Genomic DNA, 26,867 nt, shown 5'->3' on the forward strand with positions numbered 1-26,867 from the left:
GAAAATGGGACGATGACATCAGCATGAACACATTTTCTGCCCAAATTTGAGTGAGTAAAGTCAAAGCTTGACGAGTAAGACATGTAGCATAGCTTGTGCATGGCAAAGAAAAAAGGGGCCACTTGGGCAGTGCCAGGGCTCCAGCTCAGCGTCCTGGCTTCCTCACTGCAGGGTCAAGTGCCTTCACAGGATGTGTCCCCAAGGCAGTTAGTGGCTGAAGATACCAGGAGAGCAGCGCTTTACTGCTCCTAGCCAATAGATGACACAAATTCCCGACAGCAAATCAGCTAGTGCTGGTCAGCTTCACTGGAACAATGTACAGCTTGCTTCTTTTCACAGAGAACAAACACCTGTATTCTCATAATTCCATCCCTTCCTCTTCCTTCTGATCAAGTTTTTCAAGGTGCTATGATGACTTCTAGTTTGAAGGACGCAGAGCAGCTGCTGAGGGTGGGAGTTCGGTGTCTTTTTTTACTGTACTGAGTTTAAATGTGTAGTTCAAGGATCTGGAGTGCATTTTATAATGATGATTATAAAATGATGATTCAATTACTATCAGATCATGAGCAAGTTAATGCTGCTGCTTCATCACTGCTGCAGCTGACACATCCAGTCATCCAGTGTTCTCATTTTGGCTTGGAAGCCTGAATTATATCAGTATAGCGTTAACTATCATACATCAAAGAAGATTAAAATGAGTGCAATGCTGCAGTACTTGGATCATGAGCAGTACATTACAGTATGGAAGCAGATGTTTAAAAACAAAATGGTTACTGAAGTTCCTCCGAGCACTCAGAACACAGCTCAGCATTCAGTCATCCCCAACACTGACTCAGTTACACAAAGACTGGTTTAGTGGGAGCACAGCCATTGCACCAGGTTACAAAGAACAGCTTTATTAAGGTTGTGGTGGCACATTAACAGCCTCCCCAGGTCAGCCGTGCCACGTGATCCGTTTTCTGCTTGCTGGGCTTTATAAAGCCCAGGAGTTCCAGTTCAGAAACAGCTCGAATAAAACGGGCGCTGGACGTGTCTGTAAAGGAAACTCTTTTTATGGCAGTAATTGACAGAGAAACCATTATGTTACAGAGGAAAAGACTTCTAAGTTACAGTATGCATCCATGACACAAAAGATTGTATTGCACGCTAAAAGTGTTGGCAGTGAGGACAGAGCATGGCCAGCCTATGGAAGCACAAATATTCAACCAGTATTTCTTCTTGCCACCTGAATACAGTGTAGTAGCAAAGGAAGAGTTCTTTTACACACTGCTAAGAAAAGCATAAAACCTACAAAGATATTAATTCTCTCAGAAGAGTGTCCCTTGACAAGAAAATAGGAAGATAAGTCATTATAGATTTTTTTTTTGGTGGTTTCATAAAAGAGCATCAGCTTTTCTTTACTCGCTATTCATTATATCCTTACTGCATCATTCCTGACACAGCTCTATGACTGTGAGATAAACAGAACTTAGCTTTTGTGTTAACTACCTGAAGGAAGGACAGGCGTGGCATTACAGCATACGGATGTTCTCCCTGTAGTTAGGTCTCCTCTTATACAACTGTTCATCCCTGTGGCAGCACTACTTGCAGCCAGCAGTTTTGGTTCTAATGCTCATTCTTCAGATATTCTGCAGGCTTTGCTTCAGAATCAGGACTAAGTGAGAAACAGAATGAATGATTCACATGAATTAAAATTCTCAGCTTTGAGGTGCCAGAACTTCCAGTTTCTGCAGAGATAATACTGTGTAAGCATTTCCTTTGCTACTGCTTCCATTTTCCTCATAACAACCTGCCATCTCTTCACCTCCCCTCCAGGGCACAGATTCCTACCATCTTTTCCCTCTCTCCCTGTACACGCAGATGTACCAACTCTCAGATGATTTAACTCAATAGAGTAGCTTCATCGTGCAAGGTCTGTTGCTTCCCTTTCAGATCCAAAATGCTCCTTCGGTCAAAAGCTGCTCTTAACTTCACAGCCTCCAGCCCAGGTACCTCTGGAGATCTATTTCTGTGACATTTTCATTACATTAAGACTGCCTAAATTAGTTGTCTTGTTTTTTTCCTGCAGCTGCATTTCAAAAATCTTATACTAATCCTGTAAGCGGTTGAAAGCCAAATTTGAGACAGAAATGAGAAAGGATACTGTATAACATCATCCACCTGGTCTGAGGAAGCTGCATCTGCAGTCGGTCCCTCAGCTGCCGTCACCACAGTGGAGAAAGCCTGGAAAGGGAAAAGCAGCACAGAGCTAACCATCTCATCAACAGATGGAGCTTCATTTAAAAGAATGAGCTTTGAGCTAAGCACTGTCACTTGGGAGGAATGAGATCTTGGAATAGTAGCTCCATGAGAATGTCATCTTCACAGCAATCCAAACAGCAAGCGAGGTTACATGTTACCATCACAGAAATACAGAAGGAAAGAATGTCACCCTATGAACTTGGATGCTTACATTTTAAATTCTAGTTCCTGACCTGTTCTGAGTAAAAAAAAAAATACAGAAAGCAAGACAGTTTAAACAATCTGGAAAGATTAACTTGGCTGTAGAGAGATCTATAAAAGTCAGTGACATGAGGAGGCTTGATAGGGAGCTGATGTCTGCATCCTCTTCAAATACCCAAACAAGGCAGCAGCAAATGAAGCACATTCAGAACAAGGAAAACGAATGGTGTGGGCCTGTGGGTTGCAGGTGCCTACAAGATGTGGTTGCTAAACACTCACAGTGCTCACGGAAACCAGTTGGACTTCCAGAATACAGAGAAACATGGGAAATAAGGTTGTAAGGGAGTAATAGAGAATATGTAATTTATGCACATTCTCTTTTTATATTCTCTGGTTTTGGTATGGAACAGGGTTTCAAGCTTGAAGCTTTGGTCTTCCCTCGCATAAGCATTCTGCCCCCAGAGCACACACTTCAATGGCAGCACTTGCTCATTTCCATGAAAATATCCCAAAATACATCAAGGGGGGAAAAGGTAGCTTTGTGAAGCATAACATCTCATCTGCACCACACATAAAAGGAAGCAGAAGAACTTCCTCACAGAGTAATAGCGCTGGAAATGAAAGATTCACAGTAGGCAGAGGACCTGCCCGTAGCAGGAGGGCTGAAACTAGGTGATCTTTAAGGTCCTTTTTAACCCAGGCCATTCTATGATTCTATGAAAACTCTCCAGGCCAGTGACCTGGAGACAGTGTGCTTTCTTGCACAGGGGAAAACTGAGGCATTCAGTGAGCTCAGTTGTCAAAAGAGGCACTAAACAAGAGCAGATAAGCAGCAGAAAAGTAAATCAGCAGAATACTGCAAGCAGGCACAGGCACGGTTTGCACTGTTACATACCTCTAACCAATCCACGAGGTTAATCAATCTGCCACACTCCAAATGAAGCTTGTAGGCAATGCATATGTCGGGGGCTTTGTTAGAAATGCTTCCTCCATCACTTTTCAGTGCTTCACTCTGATGAAAACCAAAGACAGTGATTTTGGTCAGTCTTTAATCTTCAACAATCTCTAGTGCTAAATATAACATTATTTCAGGAAATGCACACGGTAGGTATTTTAACCAAATATTTGCTGCTTATGTGTTCAGCGAGAAGTTGATGGTGCAAAGAAGAAAAAACAGAAAACACCATTAAAACAAGCCCCTCCCCCAACTACTTCTTCATTCTCTATTTGAACACTTATCTGATCTGGCTTTTCTTATTTCTCTTTCTAGCTCTGTTCACGTATCTCAGAGACATGGCCTGCTCTATGGATTCAGGGAGAGAAACGTGTCACTTTTTATCTCAGACTTTTACCATGTAGTAATTAAAAAGGTATCCCATCTCCCCCCACATCCACTCCAGAAAGGAAAGAGAAAGTCGTAACACAGATCACACGGACTAAAAAGCAAAATTGCTTTCCTCATCTCAGACCTTTATCTTTCAAATGTCACAGTCATTTCTCTCTGGCTTTATACTCAAGACCTATAAAAGCAGAAGTCTGATGTCTCACAAGCTGTTCTGTATGTTGGGAAATCGAGGTCATCAGCACTGAACCATTTATGAGTAAAAGAGCCATTTGAGCTAGAAGAAAAAGTCTGTGCATGGCTGCAGGGTATTTCATCTCAGTTGGTAATTTTTGTTCAATTTTCAGTTTCACACACGCTAAGAAGCCAACTCCCTTAACAAAACCATTACTGATTATTCCTTTCAGTTCCCAGAAATTTTTTTGTTAAAATGCTTTTATATACTAATAAAACATGGCAGCAAATATGCCAGAGTTGGGAAGTCCGTAAAGCCCTAGCAAGGGTGCCTTCATAAATGAAAGCTTTTCAAGATAGGAAAGGCAGCTGGGCAAAAACCACAGCTTTGCTCAAGAATTTCCAGTTTACATTTTACACATCACAGTTCTGCAATTTTTGAGACTCAGATTGCATATGGATTCCAACGCTTCTGAGGCATTTCACAGTGACCAGAATATCTAACAATTTCCAAGTTTATTTTGTTTTATTTTCCAGAGAACACAAAAGCTGCTGATGTTAGCTAAGATGGCCTCCAAATAAATCCAACACTGCAGCTAAAACCTCAAACTGTGATGGTATGCTGCCCTAGTTCCCAACACTGCTGCATTACCAAATGGCACAGCCAAGCTCCGCTTCGAGGCGACCTGAATGCTCAGCAGTGCTCAGAGGGGCAGCTCTGCTCCTCCTTTCCCCTCTGCTACCTCTCCCAACTCTGCCTTCCCACCACTCACCCCTTGTGCTGACCGTGGCACTGTTGGACACTTTGCACTGATTTTCTAATCTTACACAAATGATTCCCTGCCCGCTGTTAGGGCTTTTGTTTTGTTTTGAATACCAGCTTGATAGCTGGTAAAAACCCTAAGTGGCTTAGCAGAGCACCCAGCAAGTATTACAGCAGATCTGTGGGGAAGAAAGCACCCGAGCTGTCCCTGTAGGGCACCACCAGAGCAACAAGCAGGAAGCTGCTGGAAGAGGAGCAGCCAGTTGTGAACCCCGCTATGGAGCTCAGAGCTGCTGCTTCAGAAAGTGAAGGCTATGGGATGGGAACAACTCAGCTTACTCTTGGGACTTCTCATGTTGCTTGATCCCACCCCAGGGGCCAGACAGAACATCCTCAGCCTTGCTCTGGATACAGCATTGTCACGTTTCCTAAAGTGTTCCTAAGTGCTTGTATCCCCTTTTCCTGTACAAGAGTTCAATTGCAACTCAAGGATTTTTGTTTTACAGTAGGGCTTCTTCCTTGAGATCAAGGTGAAAAATTGCCCTTTCTGCACAAGGTCAAGAACAAAACTTCCAAGATCACCTAAACCCTAGAAATATCCAAAAATGACATCTTCTTGTGCTGATACAATTCTAAGCAGTGAGCTGCTGATACTCCAAGTTCCAACTTGCTGGATTTTCAAGGGATCAATGAAAACAGAATGACACATGGTTTTGTGCATGTTTCTTCTCAGAATAAATCTGACCTCTAGTTCACAGTTAGTGAAATAAATCACTGGACTGGACTCCTGTAAGAAATGCATCGCGTCGTTAATCATTTGCTGGTACTCCAGTGAAGCAGATCCTTTCCTGTCCTGGCCTTCTGGTAGGAACAGCTCTAAAGAACTTTGCTCTGGTCACATCCCAGGAAAGAACAAGTCATGTGGAAGTTGTGGATACGATTCAGAAAAATAATTCCCGTGACTCACACGGATTAAAATGCTAAGCAAAGTACTTGCTGAATAGTGCTGCTACTAGAAACTATACCAAAACTTTCACCTCAAATGTCAAAAACATGTTGAAGTATGTCGAAGAGTGAAGTGCAGGATGATAGAGGACTTTACGTCCTATCAATTCATCAAAGAGAATACTTATTAAACACATCAGTAGCCAGATTTTGCTAGCTCTCCTAATCATTACATGTTTTAGAAAACCATGACTGATGTTTATATTCAAGGTCTCTTTTATGGTAAGCCCACTTGCTTCCATCTTCACCAAAAAGGTCTTCAGGTGATTTTAGTAAAACTTTGCACACAGCAAAACTGACAACTGACAACTCTTTTTCAAAGAGAAGCACAGTGCCAACAAACCCAAACCAAACTGTGCTGCAGATTTCAAAGATTGATCTTTTTCTTTCTGGTTTCTGATTATTAAGTGTTGACTTCAACTCAAGTAACAAATAAGCACCCAGACACAGATAAAACCAGTGTCCTCTTTAACTTTTTAAGAGGAACGTTAGGACATGAGGATAACTCTGTGTTTCATCTCTAATCAAGGACAAAAGTAAATAAACATTTACTCCTTCTCCAAATCCTGTGCTATTCCCTTCCTTCCTTCATATGAATTTCTTTCCACCACATGAATTTGATGTAAGAAAGAAGAGGGAAAAGGGCTTTTTTTTTTTCTCTAGATAAAGGTCAGCTTAACTAACAGAATCCATAACAATCCTTTTCTTGGGCTCACAGTAGACAGGATATCAATTCACAGCAGATATTAAAGTAAACGTACAACAAAACAGACTCAATTAAATCCCCTTTGTAATTTTCATCACATCTACTGTAAATTTCCTCACTACACTGAGCAGAGCCTGTGCCTTACAGCATGTCTGCAAGTCTATGCAGTGAGGACTGTGACCAACCCTGCAAAGGACGTCTCTGGAAAAAGCCATAGACACTATTTTTCCCCCCATGGATGCAGTCCTCCCATTCATAACAACTGTAATAGAGAAGATCATAACTAGAACAGGCTTTGGAAAACAGCTTTCCCATATAAAACTCTTTCCATATTCTGCTTCTTTATTTCAGCCAGACAGATTCCCCAGCTTGTAGCAAAATTCCCAGTTGCTTATCATTGCTCTACAAAACAGCTGGCCGTGTGCCAAACTACATGAAACAGCAAAAGTAAGTCTTTAACATCATCCTCGTGTACAGTCTTGAGAAACTATTCCAGCACTGCAAACAACCCCCTTGTTTCTTACCTTCAGGTAGGAGTATGGGTTATTCAAAGCTGTGTGCAGTGCAATCCTCGGGGCAGCGTTCAAGTGCTCGCGGAGAACACTGGCTGTGTTGAAATACACAATCTCATGCAGAGTCTTGTGGTCTGCTGGAACAAGGTAACGTCTGAAAAAATAACAGGAGGTATGGGGCGAGGAGGTGAGATACAGGCTTTACCTTAAAGGAAAACAGAACTCTACTGCAGTCGGAGACTACAAGAATGCGTTATGGCCAATACTGACAGATCTCAAAAACCAAGATGAACGGGGCTAAAATGAATTTCAAAGCAAAGGAGTCAATGATTATCAACTCTACATCATATAATTGAAGAATCACCAAGGTTGGAAAAGATCCTCCAGTCCAACCATCCCCCTAACAACAATACTTCCTCGCTACACCATGTCCCTCAGTACATCTAAAGATTTCTTGATCTAATAGATTTAGTCTAATGGATTTAATTTAGAATTCTAGCTGGCCGAGAAAAATACAAAAATAAGCATTTTTGCTATCACCAGTCATGTAACTCTACTCCACAGATCTTACTTATCCATCTTGAGGCATCCTGATGAGTCTTTGCTCAACTCTACCTTCAAATATGAAGCTTTTTTTCTTTTTTCTTGGCTCAGTCATACTTCTATTAGCTTCTCTATTCCCAATCATGCCACCACACACTCTCAGCCCACAACTTCCCTTTACTAAAGCTGTACAGTAATAAGTGCCTTCATCTCTTAACCCACACACCCCAGGTCTTTCAAATTTCCTGCTATCTTACTGCCTGCAAGATTCTATTTGCTACGCCTTCCTTGCTAAACAGTTCCCAAAATGGCATCTATGCAGTTTCATGAAGAGAACAGATCAGCAAAGATTAGAATGAAAACTCTTGGCTTAATTTTCATCATGTACACTCAGTCCTCCCCATAACTTTATTCTCCAAAATAAGTTTCTCAGTTCATGTGCCAATTAACTTCTACTAATCTATTGAAAATAAATGGTTGGAAGAGTGCTCATGAAAGAAAGACTGGGGGGAGGGGGGAATGGAAAGCCTCATACCACAGGGACCAAGGGACAATTTTGATAAGACTTATTCCCATGCTAACTTGTTAGCAAAATTTCTCTTTTAGCATATAGTGCAAATCAACACAGAAATATCAAACAGGAAACTCACCTTACAAGACTGTCTATATAGTCAACAACTTCAAAACGAAGCATTTCAAACTTGGTCAGTTTCTTAGACCGCCTTGATTCCTTCAACTCCAATAAAGTCTTTAAAAAAAAGCAGTGCATAAAACTACATGGGAGGTAGTTACTCTCTGGAGAACACAATCTACATGTTGAACATGTATAATTAATTTTTGCTGGCATGTCTTCATCGATGATGTTAAGAAATGCGATCATGCAGTTACGTTTATTTAGGCCAGTGTATCCAGTTCTCAAACTGGTAGGAGTTACGAAAGTTCTTCAGGCCTGAAGCTTGAAGAGATGTGGGTTAAGCAGAAGCATAATTTACAAGTCAAATACAAAGAAATCTGCTAATTTGCATGTTAAGATCCTAGTTAATGACAGATATTTTCTATCATTTTCTACACATCAGGTAGGCTTGACACACACGGTTGGTATTATTACTTCATTTTGCAGAAGAATTACTTATACACAACCTTTACTCAGAGCTCCAGCAAGCAGGAAAGACATAACCATGGACAAATACATCTAAAGAAACATTCAGTTAAAGAACTAGTGAGTAAAGTCAATGCAGGCCTAACCTTCTGAAGATTAAAAAGATTTGTCTTCTTCTGGAGCTCTTTTTGTGGCGATACGGATTCATCTCGTTCTTGGTAAGCTTCTGCTACGGGAACACAACTCATGTTTATTACGTGGGGTAAACTCTTCCTCCATACCTATAGTAACCTCCTAACCCAAGCAATTTGAGAAGCGTTCAGAGTTACCTGTTCACAGACCTAACACAGGCAGCTTCAGTCTTGCCCTTGTAAGAAATTGTTAAAAAGGAGTCAGCAGTGCAGCTCATCCAACAGTTATTAAGTGAAGCAATGCATCCCTGAGAAAAGATCACGCACAAGCCTTGCACATCACCTGAAATCCACTTAGGTCATTCAGGGTCATAATCTCAGCATTTGTAGACAGGACAGATTAGTGCAAGACAGTATCGATGCTTAATGAACTTTCAAGAAGTGTCATACACTGCATTTCTTTTCCTTTACGTTTGCAACAAATACCAAATAGGAAATAAGTCCACCCACTAAATGTAAAAACAGCAACCAGAGTAGTAAACGGAAAACCTGCTCATGTATTTCACTGTCCAGGTCTATTTTCATCTTAATTTAGAAGCAAATTTTATTTTCATAGTCATACAGTTCATTGATCAATTCCATCATTAATTAGGGTTTTTTTTATGTTGAAAACAAACAAGCAAAACCTCTGACAGAACAATCAAGGCCACACTGAACAATAAAGGTTATGTCCTAATCATAATGTAACTAGCCTTCTTGCCTTACTTATGGACAAAGATGTTACCAAGATGGAGATTCCACCTACAGATCACAGGTAAAGCTCCCACCAGCAATAACAATCATCGTATACAAAGCTTGTTGATGATCTACATAGAATGAATTGATATTTTCTACTGCCCTACAGAAAGGTGTCAACAAAATCATCATTGCAGTTCCCTCGGTATGAACAGAAAAGGTCTAATAGAAAACAAAAAAATTATCCTCTAGAGTTGGCACTTCAAAACACACCAGTAAAAGAGCAGGATTGCAGACTGCTGTCTAGTTTCAATGTTACAGAATACCAATTTCAATAAACATCTTGCAGTGCTGATTATAGCAATTCTTAGTTCTTGAGAAAAAAAAAGCTGGCTAAGTGTCTAAAACTAACTAATGACTTCAATTTTTATTGAAAGCTATTAAAATGTTCTGGTCCACGATATCAACTAACTGTACTCTAAAGAACTGATCATTAAAATGCATATTTAAAAAGAATCTCATCTTTTCTTCCTCCAGTTCAGTGTTAACAGCACGTGTATGAATATACATCCATTTCTCAACACATTCTTTCTTGTGAAAAGGTTAAAAAAGAAAAAAAAAAGTGATGTTATCAGCCCCATTACCAAATTGCTATCAGAGCAATTCCAAAGCCGAAAGGCTTTCAAAAGACCCCCTTATCATTGAATGGCAAAAAATGTATTATCTTGGAATTTTGGGATAAGTAGAATTGTATCTGATGTTTGTATTTTTAATTAATTCTCCTATCAAAATAGACCCAACATGAAGGTATTTTCTTTCCTCAAGATTCAAGCTTTGATTTTTTCTAATTCATTAGGCAGTCTGAGAAAGAACAACAAGAAACAACAAGAAAACCATTTGGAACCATTTGGGATCATGCTTTCACTGGGGCTTTGACGGAGAACCAGGTACACAACATTTTTGGCAGAAAAGTTCAGCTAAAGATCAGCATGACCACAGAAACTACAGGAAGTCACCTAACTCAGCAGCCTACTACTCATTTACGGCTTATTTTAATTTCCCCCTCTCACTTCATAGCTTAAATCCTCTTTGAAAGCAAACTAAGATAATTCATGGACTCATTAGACCTTCCTCGTTTTAAAAACTTCTTCAAATCATCATTTGAAATAAATACTGACTTTTCGTCTCACAGTTCCGTGTGTTGCTGTATTCTCATTTCTTTCATCTTGTTTTTCTGTATCCCCCCAAGGTAAAAATGCAACTATTTGATTGAATACTTCTGGAAATTTTACATTTTAAAGTGCTTTTATTTTAATTTTCCAAATTAGATCAACCATTAGGTTTTCCAGTGTAGTTCAGGATCTTCAGTGCCAGCATCTTCAGTGAAACACACATTTATTTTTAAAGCAATCATCTCGTTCCTGTACCACAGCCCTGACATTGCTGCATCTTTCCACAATTACATGGTACAGACAAAAAAAAAACAACAATTTTTCTTCTAAACAAGCCAAGCTTAGCCTACTTAGCCAAATGGAGTGTTGCAGCTCCAACTGACAATGACCTCCATTTAAGACACATACAAGAGATGAGATGGTAGCCACTTTATATTCAAAAGAGAAACAGGAGCGAGCACTTCTTTACAGTTCAAAGAAAAGAACCAAATTCCAATTCCAGACAAATGCTGGAATACATCAGTTCCTGCATCTGATGGAATATGGCATTTTTTGTTAACTTGTCTCTGAAAGATGGAAAACTGCTGTTCATTCGCATTTTAGTTTCCATAGTGTCCCCCTACTGTGAGTAACCAGCTAGAGGGGGCAAGAGAAGTTACAGTATGTCAACAGGGCCATGACAACCAACACTGGTCTAGTTTTGTGTGAATCCAACTGAAGGTTAGTGCAACAACTTTATATACATTTGGACTGAATACCACCTCAGAAGGAAATCTGCCTCTGTTTATCTTTCAAAAACTGTTTTGTTAAATATTTTTAGTAATTGCAACATCTGGTAAAATGCTCAGAATACACACATGACAGATTTAGTGAGTAATGTTTGCTGATCTGTCCAATTTCTTATCTTACATCACTCTTCTGCCTTAGAAAAGCATGAACCGCAAACCAATAAAGCATATAAACATGTCTTAATTGTGTCTTGTATTTAAAAACAATCTTGAAATATCTGACAACTTGACGTAATGAGAGAATATTACCAGGAAAAATACCATTTGTCCAATTATAGAACAGTTTCAGTTTAATCTGCAAGGGAACGTATGACGATGCACACCCACCTTCTAGTTTCTGAAACTGGGTCAAGAACTCCTTCAGCTTCTCTACTATCTCATCAAACTCCCTTCCAGGAGATGACACAAGAATTTCCACACACTTTTGAAGCATGGTTACCAAATCAGACTTGTTCAGCATCCTAAAAGACACAATTATGGACACAGAATGATGAAACATCTTCCAATGTTCTTAACTGAAAAAAAAAAAAAAAGTTAAAAATAGGTAGAAAAAAATCCTTTTAAAAGAGAAAACCTCTGTAAAGACAAGTTTTTTCCTTTTTTGACATTAAGAGATATCAAACAAATGCAAATAAACAAAACTGCTTTGGACAGATGTACTTACCATTTTTCTATAGGGCTGATGAGGAAACTTCTTCTAATACTCTGCACAAAAAAACCTCAGTGGATATAGTTATAAGTTTTGAGAATCTATATCTTTTGAAACTATGAACCCCATTACAAAAATATACTAGGATTTAAAACTGATTCCAAAGAAGATGGTATATTATGAAATCAGAATGTCTTAGTTTTAGCTGGGACAGGACAATATACATTTACCCATGCAAGGAGTTGATTACTCTCTGTGATTCAAAACGAGTTCTCAAACTAAACTGGATTTACTGCTTTCTGTATTTAATTGGTACCACCCAACCACTCCTAGAATCACAGAATCATTTAGGTTGAAAAGGACCTCTTGAAGTCATCTAGTCCAAGTTCCAGCCTAGCATTTACTTCATTTTATTTATATATTAGGGCACTTTATAAACGTCACCAAGCACTTCTCAGTTTCACAATCTTCATTCAAAAGACAATAAAGCAAGTCCTTGCAAATATCCATAAATGAGCTCCAGAATTAAGTCACCACATCCAGCCAGTACCTTTACACATGCATGGCTCTTTTTTCATGTGATGCAATTGCCAAACACCACAGTTCTGAACAATCACACATTTGTAATAGCTACTGTTTCTGAGAGCTCTACTCAGCCTATTCGTGTGGTTTTGCTTCTTCTTTATGAAGTACAAAACAAAGATGATAACAGTTAAGGGATTCCAGAAGACAGAAAAGACGTGGATACATGAAAAAAGGATGCTAACAAGCCTATGAAATGGTGGCTGTCAATGTGTCAAGCAGTGAGTCTCCATGTCAGTTAGCTAAACATTGTCTAAGAGAGATTTAAGGAGGCATTCAGAAGAGGCTGGGGTAGCTTTGTCAATGTCTGGAAGGGCAAATGGAATTCAAGCTCGAGTTTCTGACTAGCATTTGATGTTCATCTGATTTGTGGTTATGGAGTTTTGCGAGGCAACAGTTGCTTTTACATACATTCATTCCGTACAGAAAAACAGCAGGAGCTAACAAAAGGAAGGCGACCTTGACCACACAAAAGGGCACAAAACATTTACTGTTTTGCAAAGAATAATGGATGAACAAGGTGGCCTTGTTCCAGGCATGAGAAAACACTGCAATAGTTAAGGATGTAAAATGACGAGAGGATGACAAGATGTGTAGATATGCAAATGGAAAATATGTTCTTTTCCATTCATTTATATTAGTATTTTTTTTTTCCAATATGCGAGTTCTTGAAGTATCCCAGACATGAGAACCTAGAGAAGAACTTGTTTACAAAGATAATAAGGCTAGGAGGCCCAAACAACAAGTAAAAGTATTGTTACTTCACATTGGGAAACAGTAAAGGATCTTTTCTGGCCTTCTGGACCTGAGACTTCTGCAAGGTATTCCAGGGATCAGAAAATCTCACATCATCCAGATACACCCAATAAATATCTCTTATTACTCAGACACGTAATGTCATATGTCATATGAAAGAAAAGAAAGGAAGCCAGGATGAAACCCATAGAAACACTTTCAGAATGCTGAAGGGAGGATTGCCTGAAGAACTGATAAGACAGGTAAACAACACAGAGATATAAAATGGCTGGACTGTGATAAGCAGCACGTGACCAATGACATCAGCAATCAGCAGCCAAAAACACAGTACAGTATCCAGACAGATGGAAGACTGTCCTTAAAACTTTCTGCCACCTAAATTTTGACCAGAAGCCCAAGCCAGTTTGCTCTTCATAATCAGTGAAGAGAGACATGCTCCTACATCCCTCGATTCTCTCTCTTCTTACTGGACCGATTACCTGCTAAACCTCACATTCATCCCCTCTCTTCTCTAATTTTAACATTTTTAATACAAGGAAAAAAAAAAAAAAAAAAAAAGAGATGACTCCAGAAAATGTTGAAAAGAAAAGAAGAATGGAAAAGTGAGCGCAAGGAATATCAATAAGTGATACAGCCCCTAGGAAAGCAGAGAGATTAAAGAACAGTCAATAAATTCCACAGTGAAGCAAAGGGGGAAAAGAAAAGAAGATTCAGTGGAAGGGCAAAGATCACATTTTGCCACTTCCTTCTGAAACACAGCAGCAAGATCCCGTGCAGGAATATCAGAGGCGGTAAATATTTGTTAAAAGGGACAAGGGAGATAAAGAAAAAGCTGAAAAAAAAAAAATATAATCCCAGTCAGACTTTCAAACATTTACAAGGAACTCACAGTGAAAAGTTAGAAAAAATGACGGAATTTCTGGATTTAAAACAAAAAAATAAATCAAACAAAAAAAAACAACAACAAAAAACACCCATCGTCTATGAAAGCAATAACTCTGATTACTGATCTTTCTATTCTACTCTAATCAGTGTTATTTCTACCAGAAATTCCATGTAGCAGTTGCCAGGGTTAGAGGGAAAAAAAACAAGAGAGAGATGAACAGAAAAAGAATAAAGAGGGAATAAACAAGAATCTGATGGCAGCATCAACCAGAAAGCAAATGAGTTCAGAGTGGAGGAAAGCAAATTAAACATAGGAGGAAAAATAGGAGAGGTAAAAAAGGCCAAGAGTCACTGATATTACAGAACAGACAGAACAGAAAAGCACAGTGACACATTTGTGACAAAGGGCAGATAAGCGACTGAGCGCCGTCAAGATTCAAGAGAGTCAGAAAAGAATTAAGAAATGACCGCAGACATGACAACTCAAGCAAGCAATCCTTCCAATGGGATAAGGATAAAAATACAGCAAAGGGCTGCTGTGGGAAAATGCAGTTTGGCAAGGGGACAGTATGGACAGAATGTTTCTTATAGACATCAAACCTCACAATGGCAGAGACTCTCAACATGGAGGTTACGGTAACAGTGTTGTATCAGCTCTTGAGCAACATAAATAATGCTTGAATGAATGCAGTTATCAGGAAACAGCTACTTGACAGGAGAAAGTTTAAAAGTCTGTGCTGCAGCATGGCAATTTAAAGGTTTTCCATTATGGAAATTGTCTTAGATGACTTTTCAATTTTAAACACTGATAGACAATACAAACACAGCTCTCCTGAAGTCCTGTAACAATTAGCACAATCCCTGTACAAACTCAAAGAGAAGTTTATGGAATTAAAAAAAAAAAAAAAGGCAGCAAAATAAGAAATAAAGGCCACAGCTGCCATTTGGAACAGATTCTGATTTTTCAGATTTTTCAGAATGGATCACAGTTTAGGCCAACTACAACTAATAACTTGGTTGACCCACAGTTAATAAAAAAGTTTTCAAAAATACAGCATAACAACATGTTCATTGAAAGAATACTGAAAGAATATCTAACAATTATACAGCTGATGCTTCATTTATATAAATACCTCTCAGTGTCTTCAGCATATTTACACTGGGCATAAGAAATATTAGATTCTGGCTGAGTTTCATAGGAAACAGTGGGAATACAAAATGAAGAAAGCAGTCAATTGGACTTGCAGACAATCCTACAAGCTGCAGATCTTCAACACAGGTACCGTGCTCAGCTTTAAGTTCCAAAATAACAGACAACTGATATTCTACATGTGTACAGTGCTATTAAACAGAATAAAAAAGGGATAAAAAGAAGGATTAAAAAGTCACCTTGCTAACTGAAGTGATGACTCATACTCCTCTGTCTCCCACACTCGGTTTTCCAAACATGCACAGTGCAGTTCCCTGATCTGTTATGCAGAAAGAGAGGAAAGAATAAAATGCTTTTACAAGCTAAGCACTGAAGAACTCTTACAACAAGCTTTTTGAAGTAACAGGTAATTTCTTTAGAGCTTCTTTCTCAAATACACAGAATGACTGTGGCATAAATCGAGAGCGTTCAGTATCTTATACAACTGACTTCCCTGCATTGCTGGAGTCTGTGCTCTGCACCAGGTTTAAAACAACCAGCTGAAGATAACTGCACAGATCAGTGCAGAGGGACTAACTAAACAACTCTTAAATCTCAAATACTGGGACTCCTCAATTTTGTAGTTAGGGATGGACTCTAAAAACAACATGTAGCAGATTGAGAACAGATAAACACACATGCACAGAATATATTGTTCTTTTAGTGGAAGAAGAAATTGCTTACTGTGAGAATCACTGACATTAGAGCAGTATGGCTATTAGGAGCAATTATCACTGTTCCTTTACTATCATTTTATTTTACACAGAAAATTGCTACAACTCAGCTACTCAGATTCCTAAAATGAGACTGTTTGACTCTTCTAGGTGGTAAAAGAGTATACACTGTTCACACTTCATACAGAGAATTTGTGCTGTGGGAAAAATCAACTTTCCAATTCATTTGCTGATCTGTACATTTGCCTCCTTCTACAAACACATTCCTGCTGACTGACGAGCTATCATCCCTGCCAGCAGAGAAACCACATGCTGTTCCTCTCTTCCCATGGCAAGAAAGCATCTGTCTCCGTTGGAGAACTTGGGGGCAAAACAGCAGAACAGTAAGTAAAAAGATTAAATACTAATTCAGATGTCCTGCTGGGAAACGACAAAAGATGTTTGACTGAAACAGAGTAAAAGTACTTCACCTGCTTGCCCAAAGGATACTTCGGAAGAGAAGACGTGAAAACATGAAGACATCTCAGAATGGGAAAATAATTTTCATGGTAAACATTCAAGTCCTCTAACAGCTTCCACACTGCTTCCTACAGTGACAGGATCATGAAACAATTAGGAGTCATTCTGACATTACTTTGTTTAAAACCTTCACAAAGTTCTTAAAATGACTCTGAGGTTTTGATGCTCTGGTGTGCTGTGACTTAAATCCCCAATTTGCACTTAAGACCCTGCGATCACACTGCGTTTTAAACCTTTTTCTTCCATCTCACTGGAGAGCTGTTATTGATTAGCATAAGTATTTTCAACAATATTTAACTGTTGTGATATCTCCTAAAACCAAGACAATACATGTAATAGGTACTGAGAAATTACATAGCTACATTTAGTCAAGTCTTTATTAATTGCTTTATTTTCTATCACAAGCGCTTTTAAAACTCTCTCTCTTGCATTGTGGGTGGCTCTTGCTTTTATCACAGAGATACACATAAAAGGATCAGATCACAGAAAAGTATTCTAGAGCTGCTGCTTCTATGTGCTTTTCATTCAACTTGTTTATTTATGGATTCAGATTTTCAGAAACAGGAAAAAACAAGCACACAAAAAACCAGGTATCAGGAAAAAGAAATTAGGAACTGCTGCTACGGAATTTACCAGTTCACACCTCATTATCACTGGCTTCCCATGGAAGAACCTGCAATGCTTCTGGAAAATCCCACTAGAAATTTCTGCTGGCTGTATTTAAGCATTTTAGGCTCACTACAATTAAGTTTATGAATGAGAAGATCTTCTCTCCCCTGATTGTAGTTAAAGATCAAAAGAAAATAACAGAATTTTCTACCTTTTTTCTCAGCTCTCAGAGAGCGACTCTAAATAGAAAAAATAATAAATAAATGAAACAAAACAAACCAGTGAAGTTCTCTAAAGTTAAGCTAAAGAGTATCAAAGATTAAAAATAAAAATGAATCCTTCTCTGCAGGCAATACAAGGCAAACTAATATGTGGAAGATGCAAGTAACATACTGCAAAGACTTGGTGTTGCAGAGAGTTTTATGAAATTAAGAAAACCTTTGAGATGATAAAAACCATTAAGACATTTCTCCTCGTGGACTTATCAATTAAAATTTAAATGTCACTAGTTTAACAATTACTAAAATGACTTCCAAAACCCTAAGATGTGGGACTTCCAAGACCCTTCCTTACGGACGGAAGGGATGCCATTCAGAGGGACCTCAACAGACTTGAAAGGTGAGCCCGGGTGAACCTGATGAGGTTCAACATAGCAAAGTGCAAGGTTCTGCACTTGGGCCGGAGGAATCCCAGGCATCCATACAGACTGGAAGGAGCGGTCCTTGAGAGCAGCCCTGCAGAGAAGGACTTCGGGGTCCTGATGGATGAAAAGCTTAACATGAGCCAGCAGTGTGCTCTTGCAGCTCGGAAAGCAAATGGTATCCTGGGCTCCATCAGAAGAGGGGTGGCCAGCAGGGACAAGGAGGTGATTGTCCCCCTCTACTCTTGTGAGGCTCCATCTGGAGTACTGCGTCCAAGCGTGGAGCCCCAGTACAAGAAAGACAGGGAGCTGGTGGAGAGGGTTCAAAGGAGAGCCACAAAGATGATCAGGGGACTGGAGCACCTCCCCTATGAAGACAGGCTGAGGGAGCTGGGCTGCAGGGTGACCACACTGCAGTCTTTCAGTACCTAAAGGGAGCTTATAAACAGGAGGGGACTCAACTCTTTGAAAGGGTAGATAATAGCAGGACAAGGGGAAGAGGTTTTAAGATGAGGGAGGGAAGACTTAGGTTGGATGTCAGGGGAAGTTCTTTACAGAGAGAGTGGTGAGGTGCTGGAACAGGCTGCCCGGAGAGGTTGTGGATGCCCCATCCCTAGAGGTGTTCAAGGCCAGGTTGGATGGAGCCCTGCGCAGCCTGGTCTAGTAGTAAATGTGGAGGTTGATGGCCCTGCCTGTGGCAGAGGCGTTGGAGATTCATGATCCTTGAGATCCCTTCCAACCCTGGCCACTCTGTGATTCTGTGAAGATGGACACTGCTAGGTTTGTATTTTAATGCTAAGAACAATCACTAAAAACGAGTTATCATTACCACACACAAAAAAAAAAAAAAAAAAAAAAAAAAACAGGAGAAGAAAGTTCTGTTTAATATTGCTAAATCAATCTTACTCCCCCAAACCAAGAGCATTCTAGCATCTGTATTTCCCCTATCAGGTTTCTCAGATCAAGACTGATGCAGTTACGTAAATGGAAATGCAGTTTGTATTTTGTCACATAACAGAGTGAGAAGGCTTATTCTGTTTCTTTCCTTTCTGTTTTAGTAGAGATTGAAAACATGATTAGAAGATGATGCAACATTATTTCAATAAATACAGATGAACCCACTCACATAATTTCAAATGAAATTTGTCAGAAAAACTTTCAGACAAAGTCAAAATCAATTAGGATGTGAAACTGAAGAGCAAATGCATTTAAATCCTAATTACTCTAAATAGGTGGAACTCCTCCCATAGATTTAAAAAAAAAAAAAAAAAAAAAAAAAAAAAAAAAAAGACTGATACAGATACCAGATAGCAGCTGAGAAAGAAAACTGCAGATTTAGTTGCTGAGTGTGAATGGCAGGCTTACCTGGTCCTGAAAGTGAACAGTAAATTTTTTAAGAAGGACTACTTCTACAATATCCTTAAATGTATTTCCCAAGTTAGGAATGCTACTGTAGGTCAGGAAGGCATACAGAAGAAATAGCAGCTCATCAATGCTAAAGTGGGGCATTTTCTCCCCAACCAGGTAACGCTGCCAGCTTGGCAATGCAATCATACTCCTACTCCTATTGCAGAGATCGCAACTATGCCTTATGGTAAGATTTATCAGAAGCATCATGTGCATACAGACACAAGAGTTCTGGCTGTTTCTTTTCCAGATTTCCAGGGTAGGGATGGCCTTACGAAATAAGGAGTGTATTGTACTTATTAAACATACTGATGAATGTTCAACTTTTAAAGCAGCAGCCCATTAAGCGGTGTTTAAACAAAGAAGCAGTCACTGCTGCTCATTCCCACTCCTTCCTTCCTTCCTGCTGTTTTAACAGAAGCATTTATGCACCTGCAGAGAGAACAGGTTGAGGAAATTATTCTGCAGAAACAAGCCAGCAGAAAAACTCCATAGCTTTTTGGGTTTGGTCAGGTTATTTAAGTTGGATTGTTTCTCTGATCACATTTATACCGCAGCCATGCAAGCTGCTGCGCTGGCACATCTGCTGAGGTGTGAATAAAGAGCAAGGGAGCAGCAGTTGCTGAAGCTATTTTTGACATTGAAAACCATAGATCAGAAAGTCACACATAAATCATCTCTAGCCTTGACTACTAGAATTGCATTGCACTCACAAATTTGCCCGCTCTCTTCCAAACATTAACAACAGTCTTCTCTCCTGGAGAGAAGGAGGCTCAGAGGAGACCTCATTGCACTCTACAACTTCCTGAAAGGAAGTTGGGATGAGGAGGGATTTGGCCTCTTCTCCCAGGCAACAATCAGGACCTGAGGAAATGGCCACAAGTTGCACCAGGGGAGACTGAAATTAGACATAAAGAAAACTTTTTCTCTCAGAGAGTGGTCAGGCACTGGAATGGCTGCCCAGGGAGGTGGTGGAGTTGCCGTCCCTCGCAGTGTTCAGGAGGCATCTGGATGAGGAGCTGCGAGATCTGGTTTAGTGCTTGTGGTAGCAGTGGTATGGGAGGATGGTTGGACTGGATGATCTTGCAGGTTGTTTCCAACCTTGCAATTCTGTGATTCTATGAACATTCTTCAAATTTGCGAAGTTCTTACAGACCAGGAAGACCTGCTAGAATACATGAATAGCTCTGTCTTTGGCCATACCATTTGCCTGACAGGTTGCTACAATTCAGGTGAAGTTGAGAGAAATGCTTTATCTTGAACGATGCATGTACTGGGAGAAATTCAGCTGATGATAATTACAAACAGATCTTTCTTTTAGAGGACGATGAACTCTTAAAATGCTCACAATAGCAGCTTGACCTCAACCACCTGACAAACTTTTGGATAAACATGCAGCATAAATTAAGATTTTTCGTCCTGCACAACATGTAGTGTGGATGTGTGCCTTAGGACTTGGTCCGCCCTACTGGGTGCAATCAGAGACTGCTCAGAAGGTACAGAGGATTAAAAGCTTAAGAAATAACCTTCAAGATTAGTTACTCATTCTTTAAACACTTCACTGACTTTCCAAGAAATTCAGTCTGAGTAAGCATTATAAGACAAAATCATAAATAAGCCTTGTAAGCTTCCTTCTAGGCACTTTTATTTCTACACGTAGCTAAAAGCTGATGCAAGAAAAGCTGAGCAGCTTTGTATAAAAGTACCTGGCAAGCCCAGAGATTTGGAACTTTGACCCACAGATCCTAATTCTTCACCACTGGACGTGAAGCAATGTACTTTATGAAAAATGTTACGGGAACCATACATCTTATTTGTGTAATTTATTATCTTCCATATAAGTTAATATATTTTTGGAAAATTATTTATGCTATCCAAAGACAGTCTTAAAATTTTACCTTTAAGGAACTGTCTGCTGTCAGCAGTGCAATCTGTTTCTCTGAGACTTGACTTTCCACATACCTGATGGCAATGAAAAACAGGAACACAAAAATGACAATGTAGATTGACCTTAAAAAGCTACAAGGTTAAAAAATTAAAAGCATTTATGCTACTGTAAGGATTTATTTGAAAAGATTCAAAAAGGGAAAGTCAGATCCAGCAAGTTGAAAGGCCACAAGAAAACCCTGGAGATTATGTTCCATGTCGGCTTAACAAGCTGAAGAGTGATTTATGGTTGCTTGTTATAATAGCTTGTTTCTGTATTAAGGACAAGAGGGAAAAACAGAATACAAACCACAGAAGCTGTATCCTCTATACCAGAAAACTAAGGGTTCCAGAAATTACTGAGCACCATCCTCCTTTTGATAGATTTCTTTCTTTACACAAATGCACCAATAACCCACAGTTTTCACACTTCACAGATTCCTTTCATTGTTCTCAAAGCTGACTGAACATAAGACTGTTCAAAAATTTATTTCACCTCCTACCTTCTAAAAGAGGGCAGTCTTCGAACGTTTTCACACTGATTATGTGATAAAGAATTTACTCTCCCCTTTGCTTCTTCCAGCTGGCAACACAGTATACTAAGAGGATTGGAATGGAAGTGCTCCACAATACAGAGCTGAAAAAGAAAGCAAGAACCAGCGATGATAAAAAAAAAGTCATCCTTCCTGCTATGTCTACCTCTCAAGGCTTTCTTATCACTACAGTGCATACAATACAATGGCAGTAATGGCATTCCTTTAAAAAAAAATTCATTACCATTTGTAAACATTCCACAAGTCACATCACTGCACTACACCAATTACAGAGCTTTAAACTCAGTCATATAACTACCTTTTTTGCTCTATCTGCTATTCAAATTCAGTATCTCATTATTTTCCCTCCTACATCACCATAACCACAGTTTGTCAAACACTTTCTATTCATTTATGCAAATTACTGCATTCTTTAGCTTACATATTCAGTTCCAATGCTCATAAATGTGTATATATTAAGACATGGAAATCAATTACAGTATACAAGTAAACTTACCACATCCTCATTTCAATTTCTGTTTCATGCACACAAAAATACATCGCTAAGTTCTTACTATGCACAAATACAAATTCTCTGTCACTGGTCTTAGCTGTCTTAAATATTCCTACTACCAGGCCTTACAAAATAACAGCACGTGTCAATCACATCTAGTCTTAAAAACAGACAAACAGACAGAAAACCTCACTAAAAATATTTAAAGCAAAAACCATCAAAGGGAAGAGACACTTCCTGTCAGATACATTACTGTTACTCCTAGATGTAACTGGGACCATGGTGATCCCTTGTGAACATCACTTAGGAAATCTGATCTGAAATTGCTTCCTTCATTTTTTCTTGAGTACTTCAATGCACAAGGACACAGCCATACCCTGAAGACTAGGGTTTGTATTTCCACATCAGGCCAATGGGGAATCCTTAAATCCCGGCAACTCTTTCAAATAATAGAAGCTGAATCTTAAAAATCAAAGAACCCTAGACATTCTAAATGCATACGACTTGAAAATATCAAGTTTTCTGGCAAGCCCATCTGTGGCACCAAGCAAAAAGAAACAAAATCCAGAGTTCTCAGAGAAGCCCACAAGGAATAAAAGCTACATTGAGACTTAGACGTGGAAATACATCTATATGCAAAGACAAGCCAAAAAAAACCATAGCCCATGTAATTTAAAACTATTATTATTATTTTAATAAACTTTACCAAGTCTTCCACTTTGTCTCCTGAGAGGGCAAATGTAACTTCTGAAATGCTGCACAGCTGATCACAAGCATCACCTACTTAGAGGTAAAAAGCAAGTGATCCTACAGCTCCTACTTCTCTGAAAACCTAAGTGTGAATGCAGAAATTATTCCAGAAGGACTTCTAGCATAGAGTGGGGAAGAGACGCTGCTGTAGCTGACTCACACCATGACAAATCCAGCCCAAGAGGATCAAAGCAGCAACCTGATACCCAGTTGGAGAGTTGTGCCAAGGGTGTTCGAAGCTACAACTTAATCTACAACAAAAGAGAGGTGTTTCTACCCACTGTGGCAGGTCACTCTAAATACATCTTTTAAATACGACCTTTTGTGGTAGAATGAGCTGTCTTTTAAATGCTTGCTTACACCCAGTCCTGTAAGCTTTTCTTTAAAACTCTGGCAGAGAAACACCCACCTGTTCACAGAACCAAGCTGTTTTCAAAGGGCATTTTTTTCATCCACATCAATGAAAGCAAGAATAGGAACCAGAAATATCTTTCAGTGTCTCGTAATCATGAATGAATCACACTTCATTTTCACCACCCATAATGTGAGTTCCTGTTACCAGCACCTACCTGAAATCCTTTGATAAAATTCTGGACAGAAAAATCATGGTAGAGGAATATGTTGATGAGAACCTGCAGAACTTTCTCACTCAGTTTAAGTGGAAACTGTGTTGTTAAAAGTACCTAAAGGGGACAAGAAGGCATAAGAACTCTTTCCCGACTTCAACCCAGCAAAATTTATATTCACAACTCACTACAACTCTCAGCAAGCATGAGCATTTGACTAAATGAGATGCTGAATACGCTGCCAACTTCTAAAAACATATCTGCAAGGACAAACACACGTGTAAAGACTGTCTTTCTATTCATTATTTCGCCACATTTTTCTAAGTTCCTTTTACTAATTAATGTGCAATGTTTCAGTTAGTTTTAGCTTAACATTATTCGTGTCTTACTTTTTACATCACAAACAATGGAAAGCAGACTGCTGTAACAACTGGGAATACTACTGTTTTCAGCACATAAAACAGCAACTTTAGAAATCCTGAACAAAGGAGTACATGCAAAATCACGTAAGTAGAGTGCTTATTTGAACTGACCACCTGGATAACTCTACTAACTTTTTACAGACCCAGAATTCAAGCTGAACTGAGTTTTTCTGTTTTTTGGGCTACCCTTATCTAAGCAAAGCGAAACTTGGATCAAAGCACTACTCTTCTTTAAAGAGGTGGGAAGGTCAAAGTAATAGCCCAAGCAAGTATGCACAGATGCCAGTTTAAATCAAAGATGAAAGCATGTGTGTCTCAACCTAGAGAGGAAGCTCTCAGTACAAATAAGCTACCCTGCAGTTATGGATAGAAAAATTTACAAAATTCACATCTCTCAGGAACAGATTCCATTTCAAAAGCTTCAGACAAACTTGTATTTAAAGTCTGCATATGTACACTGTGCTTGAATACATACACTCTTCCTATTCAGAAAGGGAATTACCTTGTCAATTATAGTAGACAGGTGGTCCTTACAGGAAAGGGACTGAAAAAGCTCTATGCACAGCAGAGAGGAAACAGAGTGAGGAAGTAAGCTGTGGATAATCATTGGAGATGTAGCAATTCCAAAAATCAGTACAAGAGGAAATTCACCAATATGCTGACTATGGAAAGGAGGGGAGAAAAAACAACAACAACTTAACAGTCACATTACAGAAACTCATGAAATAAACACATTAAGTTCCTACCACAGCATTGACCTCATGTGACTAAGCTGCAATGAAGAGAAAAAAAAAAAAAAAAAAAAACACAGAAGTTTTGATGTACAAGGAGAAAAAACACAAAAGGAAGCTACTTAAAGCCCGAAGACAGAAAACAAAATTAAATTACATTTTAAAAATTTCAGGAAGCAGCATAAAAAGCATCTTTTCCATTACAGTTTTGTACCAACCCATTTGGAGAACTGAATGCTAGCACTTAATTTTTTTTGTAAAGAAATAAAGAAAAATGAGAAGAGACTTTGAACAGCTAACAGTCTCAAGAACATCTACAGATTTTATAGCATTTAATAACTGAACAATACGTCTGAAATCCCTCTAAGGTTCTATGTTCCCATTGCACTTGAAAAAGAATTTCAGCCTCTCCAGATTCAATCTTCCTCTTCAGATGGTTTTTTTGGTATACCCTGTTAGCCAGGACTGAGAGCTGTGCTCACTGGGAATAGCATACAACTATTTAAACAAAACACAATATTTGCAGTATTATTTTATCATTATATTCCTTTTTTAATTGGAGTTTCAAGGGAACACAAATGCTGCTATCTTCAATCACTTCCAGGTTAAATTTGACAACTTATTAATTTTTTTAATTGTCTTTTACCATTGCCACTTATTGACCTCAGAGTTTCAGCTGACACCCCCACAATCACCTCCTCGCTATAAACTTAAACACAAAAACAAAACTTTACTTTACATTACTGTTCACTGTTCACAACCTAAAAGAATTTCAACAGAGAGAGAAATTTAATCTTGTGATTAACAAATCTGAAGACTCTCTTCTTTACCCACTTCATCTTAATTATTAAACTGACAGATTTATTCTCAGCATTTGTCTTAAACATGAGTTCTACAATTCACCCAAAGATCTTTTTGAAAGTATTGTGCAACTCTTCCCAGCTTTCATTTTATTTCTCTTCTCTTCTGCTTTAATCAAGCCAACTCCTAGTCATAAAAACAGCTGAATCCTCTGAAATTTTTTGAAACGTGGTCTGTTTTAGAAGTGTATGTGCAACTAGTAGGCCATGACAGACATAAACTTCACTTCATCTGCACTCCACATGCTCATAATGAGGTATTTATCCTTGCCACAAAAAGCAAAATAGAGCACAGCACTTAAGAAACAATTAAAACCTCATTTCCCACTGCCTTACAGCCAATTATTTTGAGATAATTGTGATTTCTGATTTTACTTCTTGAAACGTTCCTCAGAGAACCCATCTGCCAGATTTGAAGTAGAAAACAATTTTATTGTGGGTCTCACAGCAAGTGAAATTGCCTAGCCTTGTTTAGACACGACATCAGATGTGCATGCTGTAACTGCATTAACTCTACAACTGTGGCTCCGACCCTGCTGTAACTGCACTTTCAGCCAGGGTGCTCTTTTTGGAGAACTGTGGGGCTAATTATTGCAACGCAGAAGATGATTTTAAGGAAGACAGCATAAGAAAGGGCAGAAGCACAGATGCATCTGATGTAGTCTGTCACTCACTGCTCAATCACCGCTGCAAATAAGCAGCATCAATATCTGCTCCAACTCCCTGCTGGTAACGTTCCCTCATTTTTACACTTCTAATCAGCTGCAAATAGAAAAAGAGTGACGGAGTGGAAGAACAAAACTCCAAGTGACATTACCTGCTGATAACCACAAAGTCCTGCAGTACTTTTGTGGTGAAACTTTCCATGTCTTTGAAGATAACAACAACTGGAGGAGACTGCCAGTGTCTGGAAGACGTTCTTTTTTTGCCTGGAGTCTCAGAATCTGTTCTCTTTAAAGTCATTGGTTGTACATTAATAAACAGAAGGCAATCAAATAAAAAAGACTGAATCCCACATCTACAGTAATATAATGTTCCGAAGTGACACAACTGACTTTTTTTGATACAACTGTATTTATTAGAAGCATGAAGAACTCCAATTTTCCTTCCTTCTGCTTGGCATAGCAGGAAAGACAAAGAATATACAAACTAAAGAGAAACAATGGAACGGGGCTGTTTAGTCTGGGGAAAAGGAGGCTGAGGGGAGACCTCACTGCTCTCTCCAAATACCTGAAAGGTGCTT

General features: G+C 39.0%; 1 protein-coding gene across 3 annotated transcripts in view; it reads right to left on the bottom strand.

The window, feature by feature from the left end:
- Positions 1-875: 875 nt before the first annotated feature.
- The window catches only part of ORC3 (origin recognition complex subunit 3), a 37,963-nt gene continuing 11,971 nt past the window's right edge, over positions 876-26,867 (bottom strand). For 2 of the 3 annotated variants that reach the window (XM_003204365.5, XM_085217663.1), the window contains 14 exons: positions 26,442-26,575; positions 24,536-24,695; positions 23,615-23,728; positions 21,752-21,885; positions 21,221-21,284; positions 16,618-16,734; positions 15,674-15,753; positions 11,740-11,873; positions 8,733-8,815; positions 8,138-8,235; positions 6,957-7,098; positions 3,338-3,454; positions 2,144-2,223; positions 876-1,023 (listed from right to left, as the gene is read on the bottom strand). In XM_003204365.5, the coding sequence (XP_003204413.1) occupies positions 918-1,023; positions 2,144-2,223; positions 3,338-3,454; positions 6,957-7,098; positions 8,138-8,235; positions 8,733-8,815; positions 11,740-11,873; positions 15,674-15,753; positions 16,618-16,734; positions 21,221-21,284; positions 21,752-21,885; positions 23,615-23,728; positions 24,536-24,695; positions 26,442-26,575 (1,563 nt within the window). In that variant the 3' untranslated portion in view covers positions 876-917. The remainder of the gene's footprint in view (positions 1,024-2,143; positions 2,224-3,337; positions 3,455-6,956; positions 7,099-8,137; positions 8,236-8,732; positions 8,816-11,739; positions 11,874-15,673; positions 15,754-16,617; positions 16,735-21,220; positions 21,285-21,751; positions 21,886-23,614; positions 23,729-24,535; positions 24,696-26,441; positions 26,576-26,867) is intronic. The other variant, XM_010707641.4, reaches the window with a different exon arrangement.

Source organism: Meleagris gallopavo, chromosome 2 (genome assembly GCF_905368555.1).
Source record: "Meleagris gallopavo chromosome 2, MGAL_WU_HG_1.1, whole genome shotgun sequence".
Lineage (NCBI taxonomy): Eukaryota > Metazoa > Chordata > Aves > Galliformes > Phasianidae > Meleagris > Meleagris gallopavo.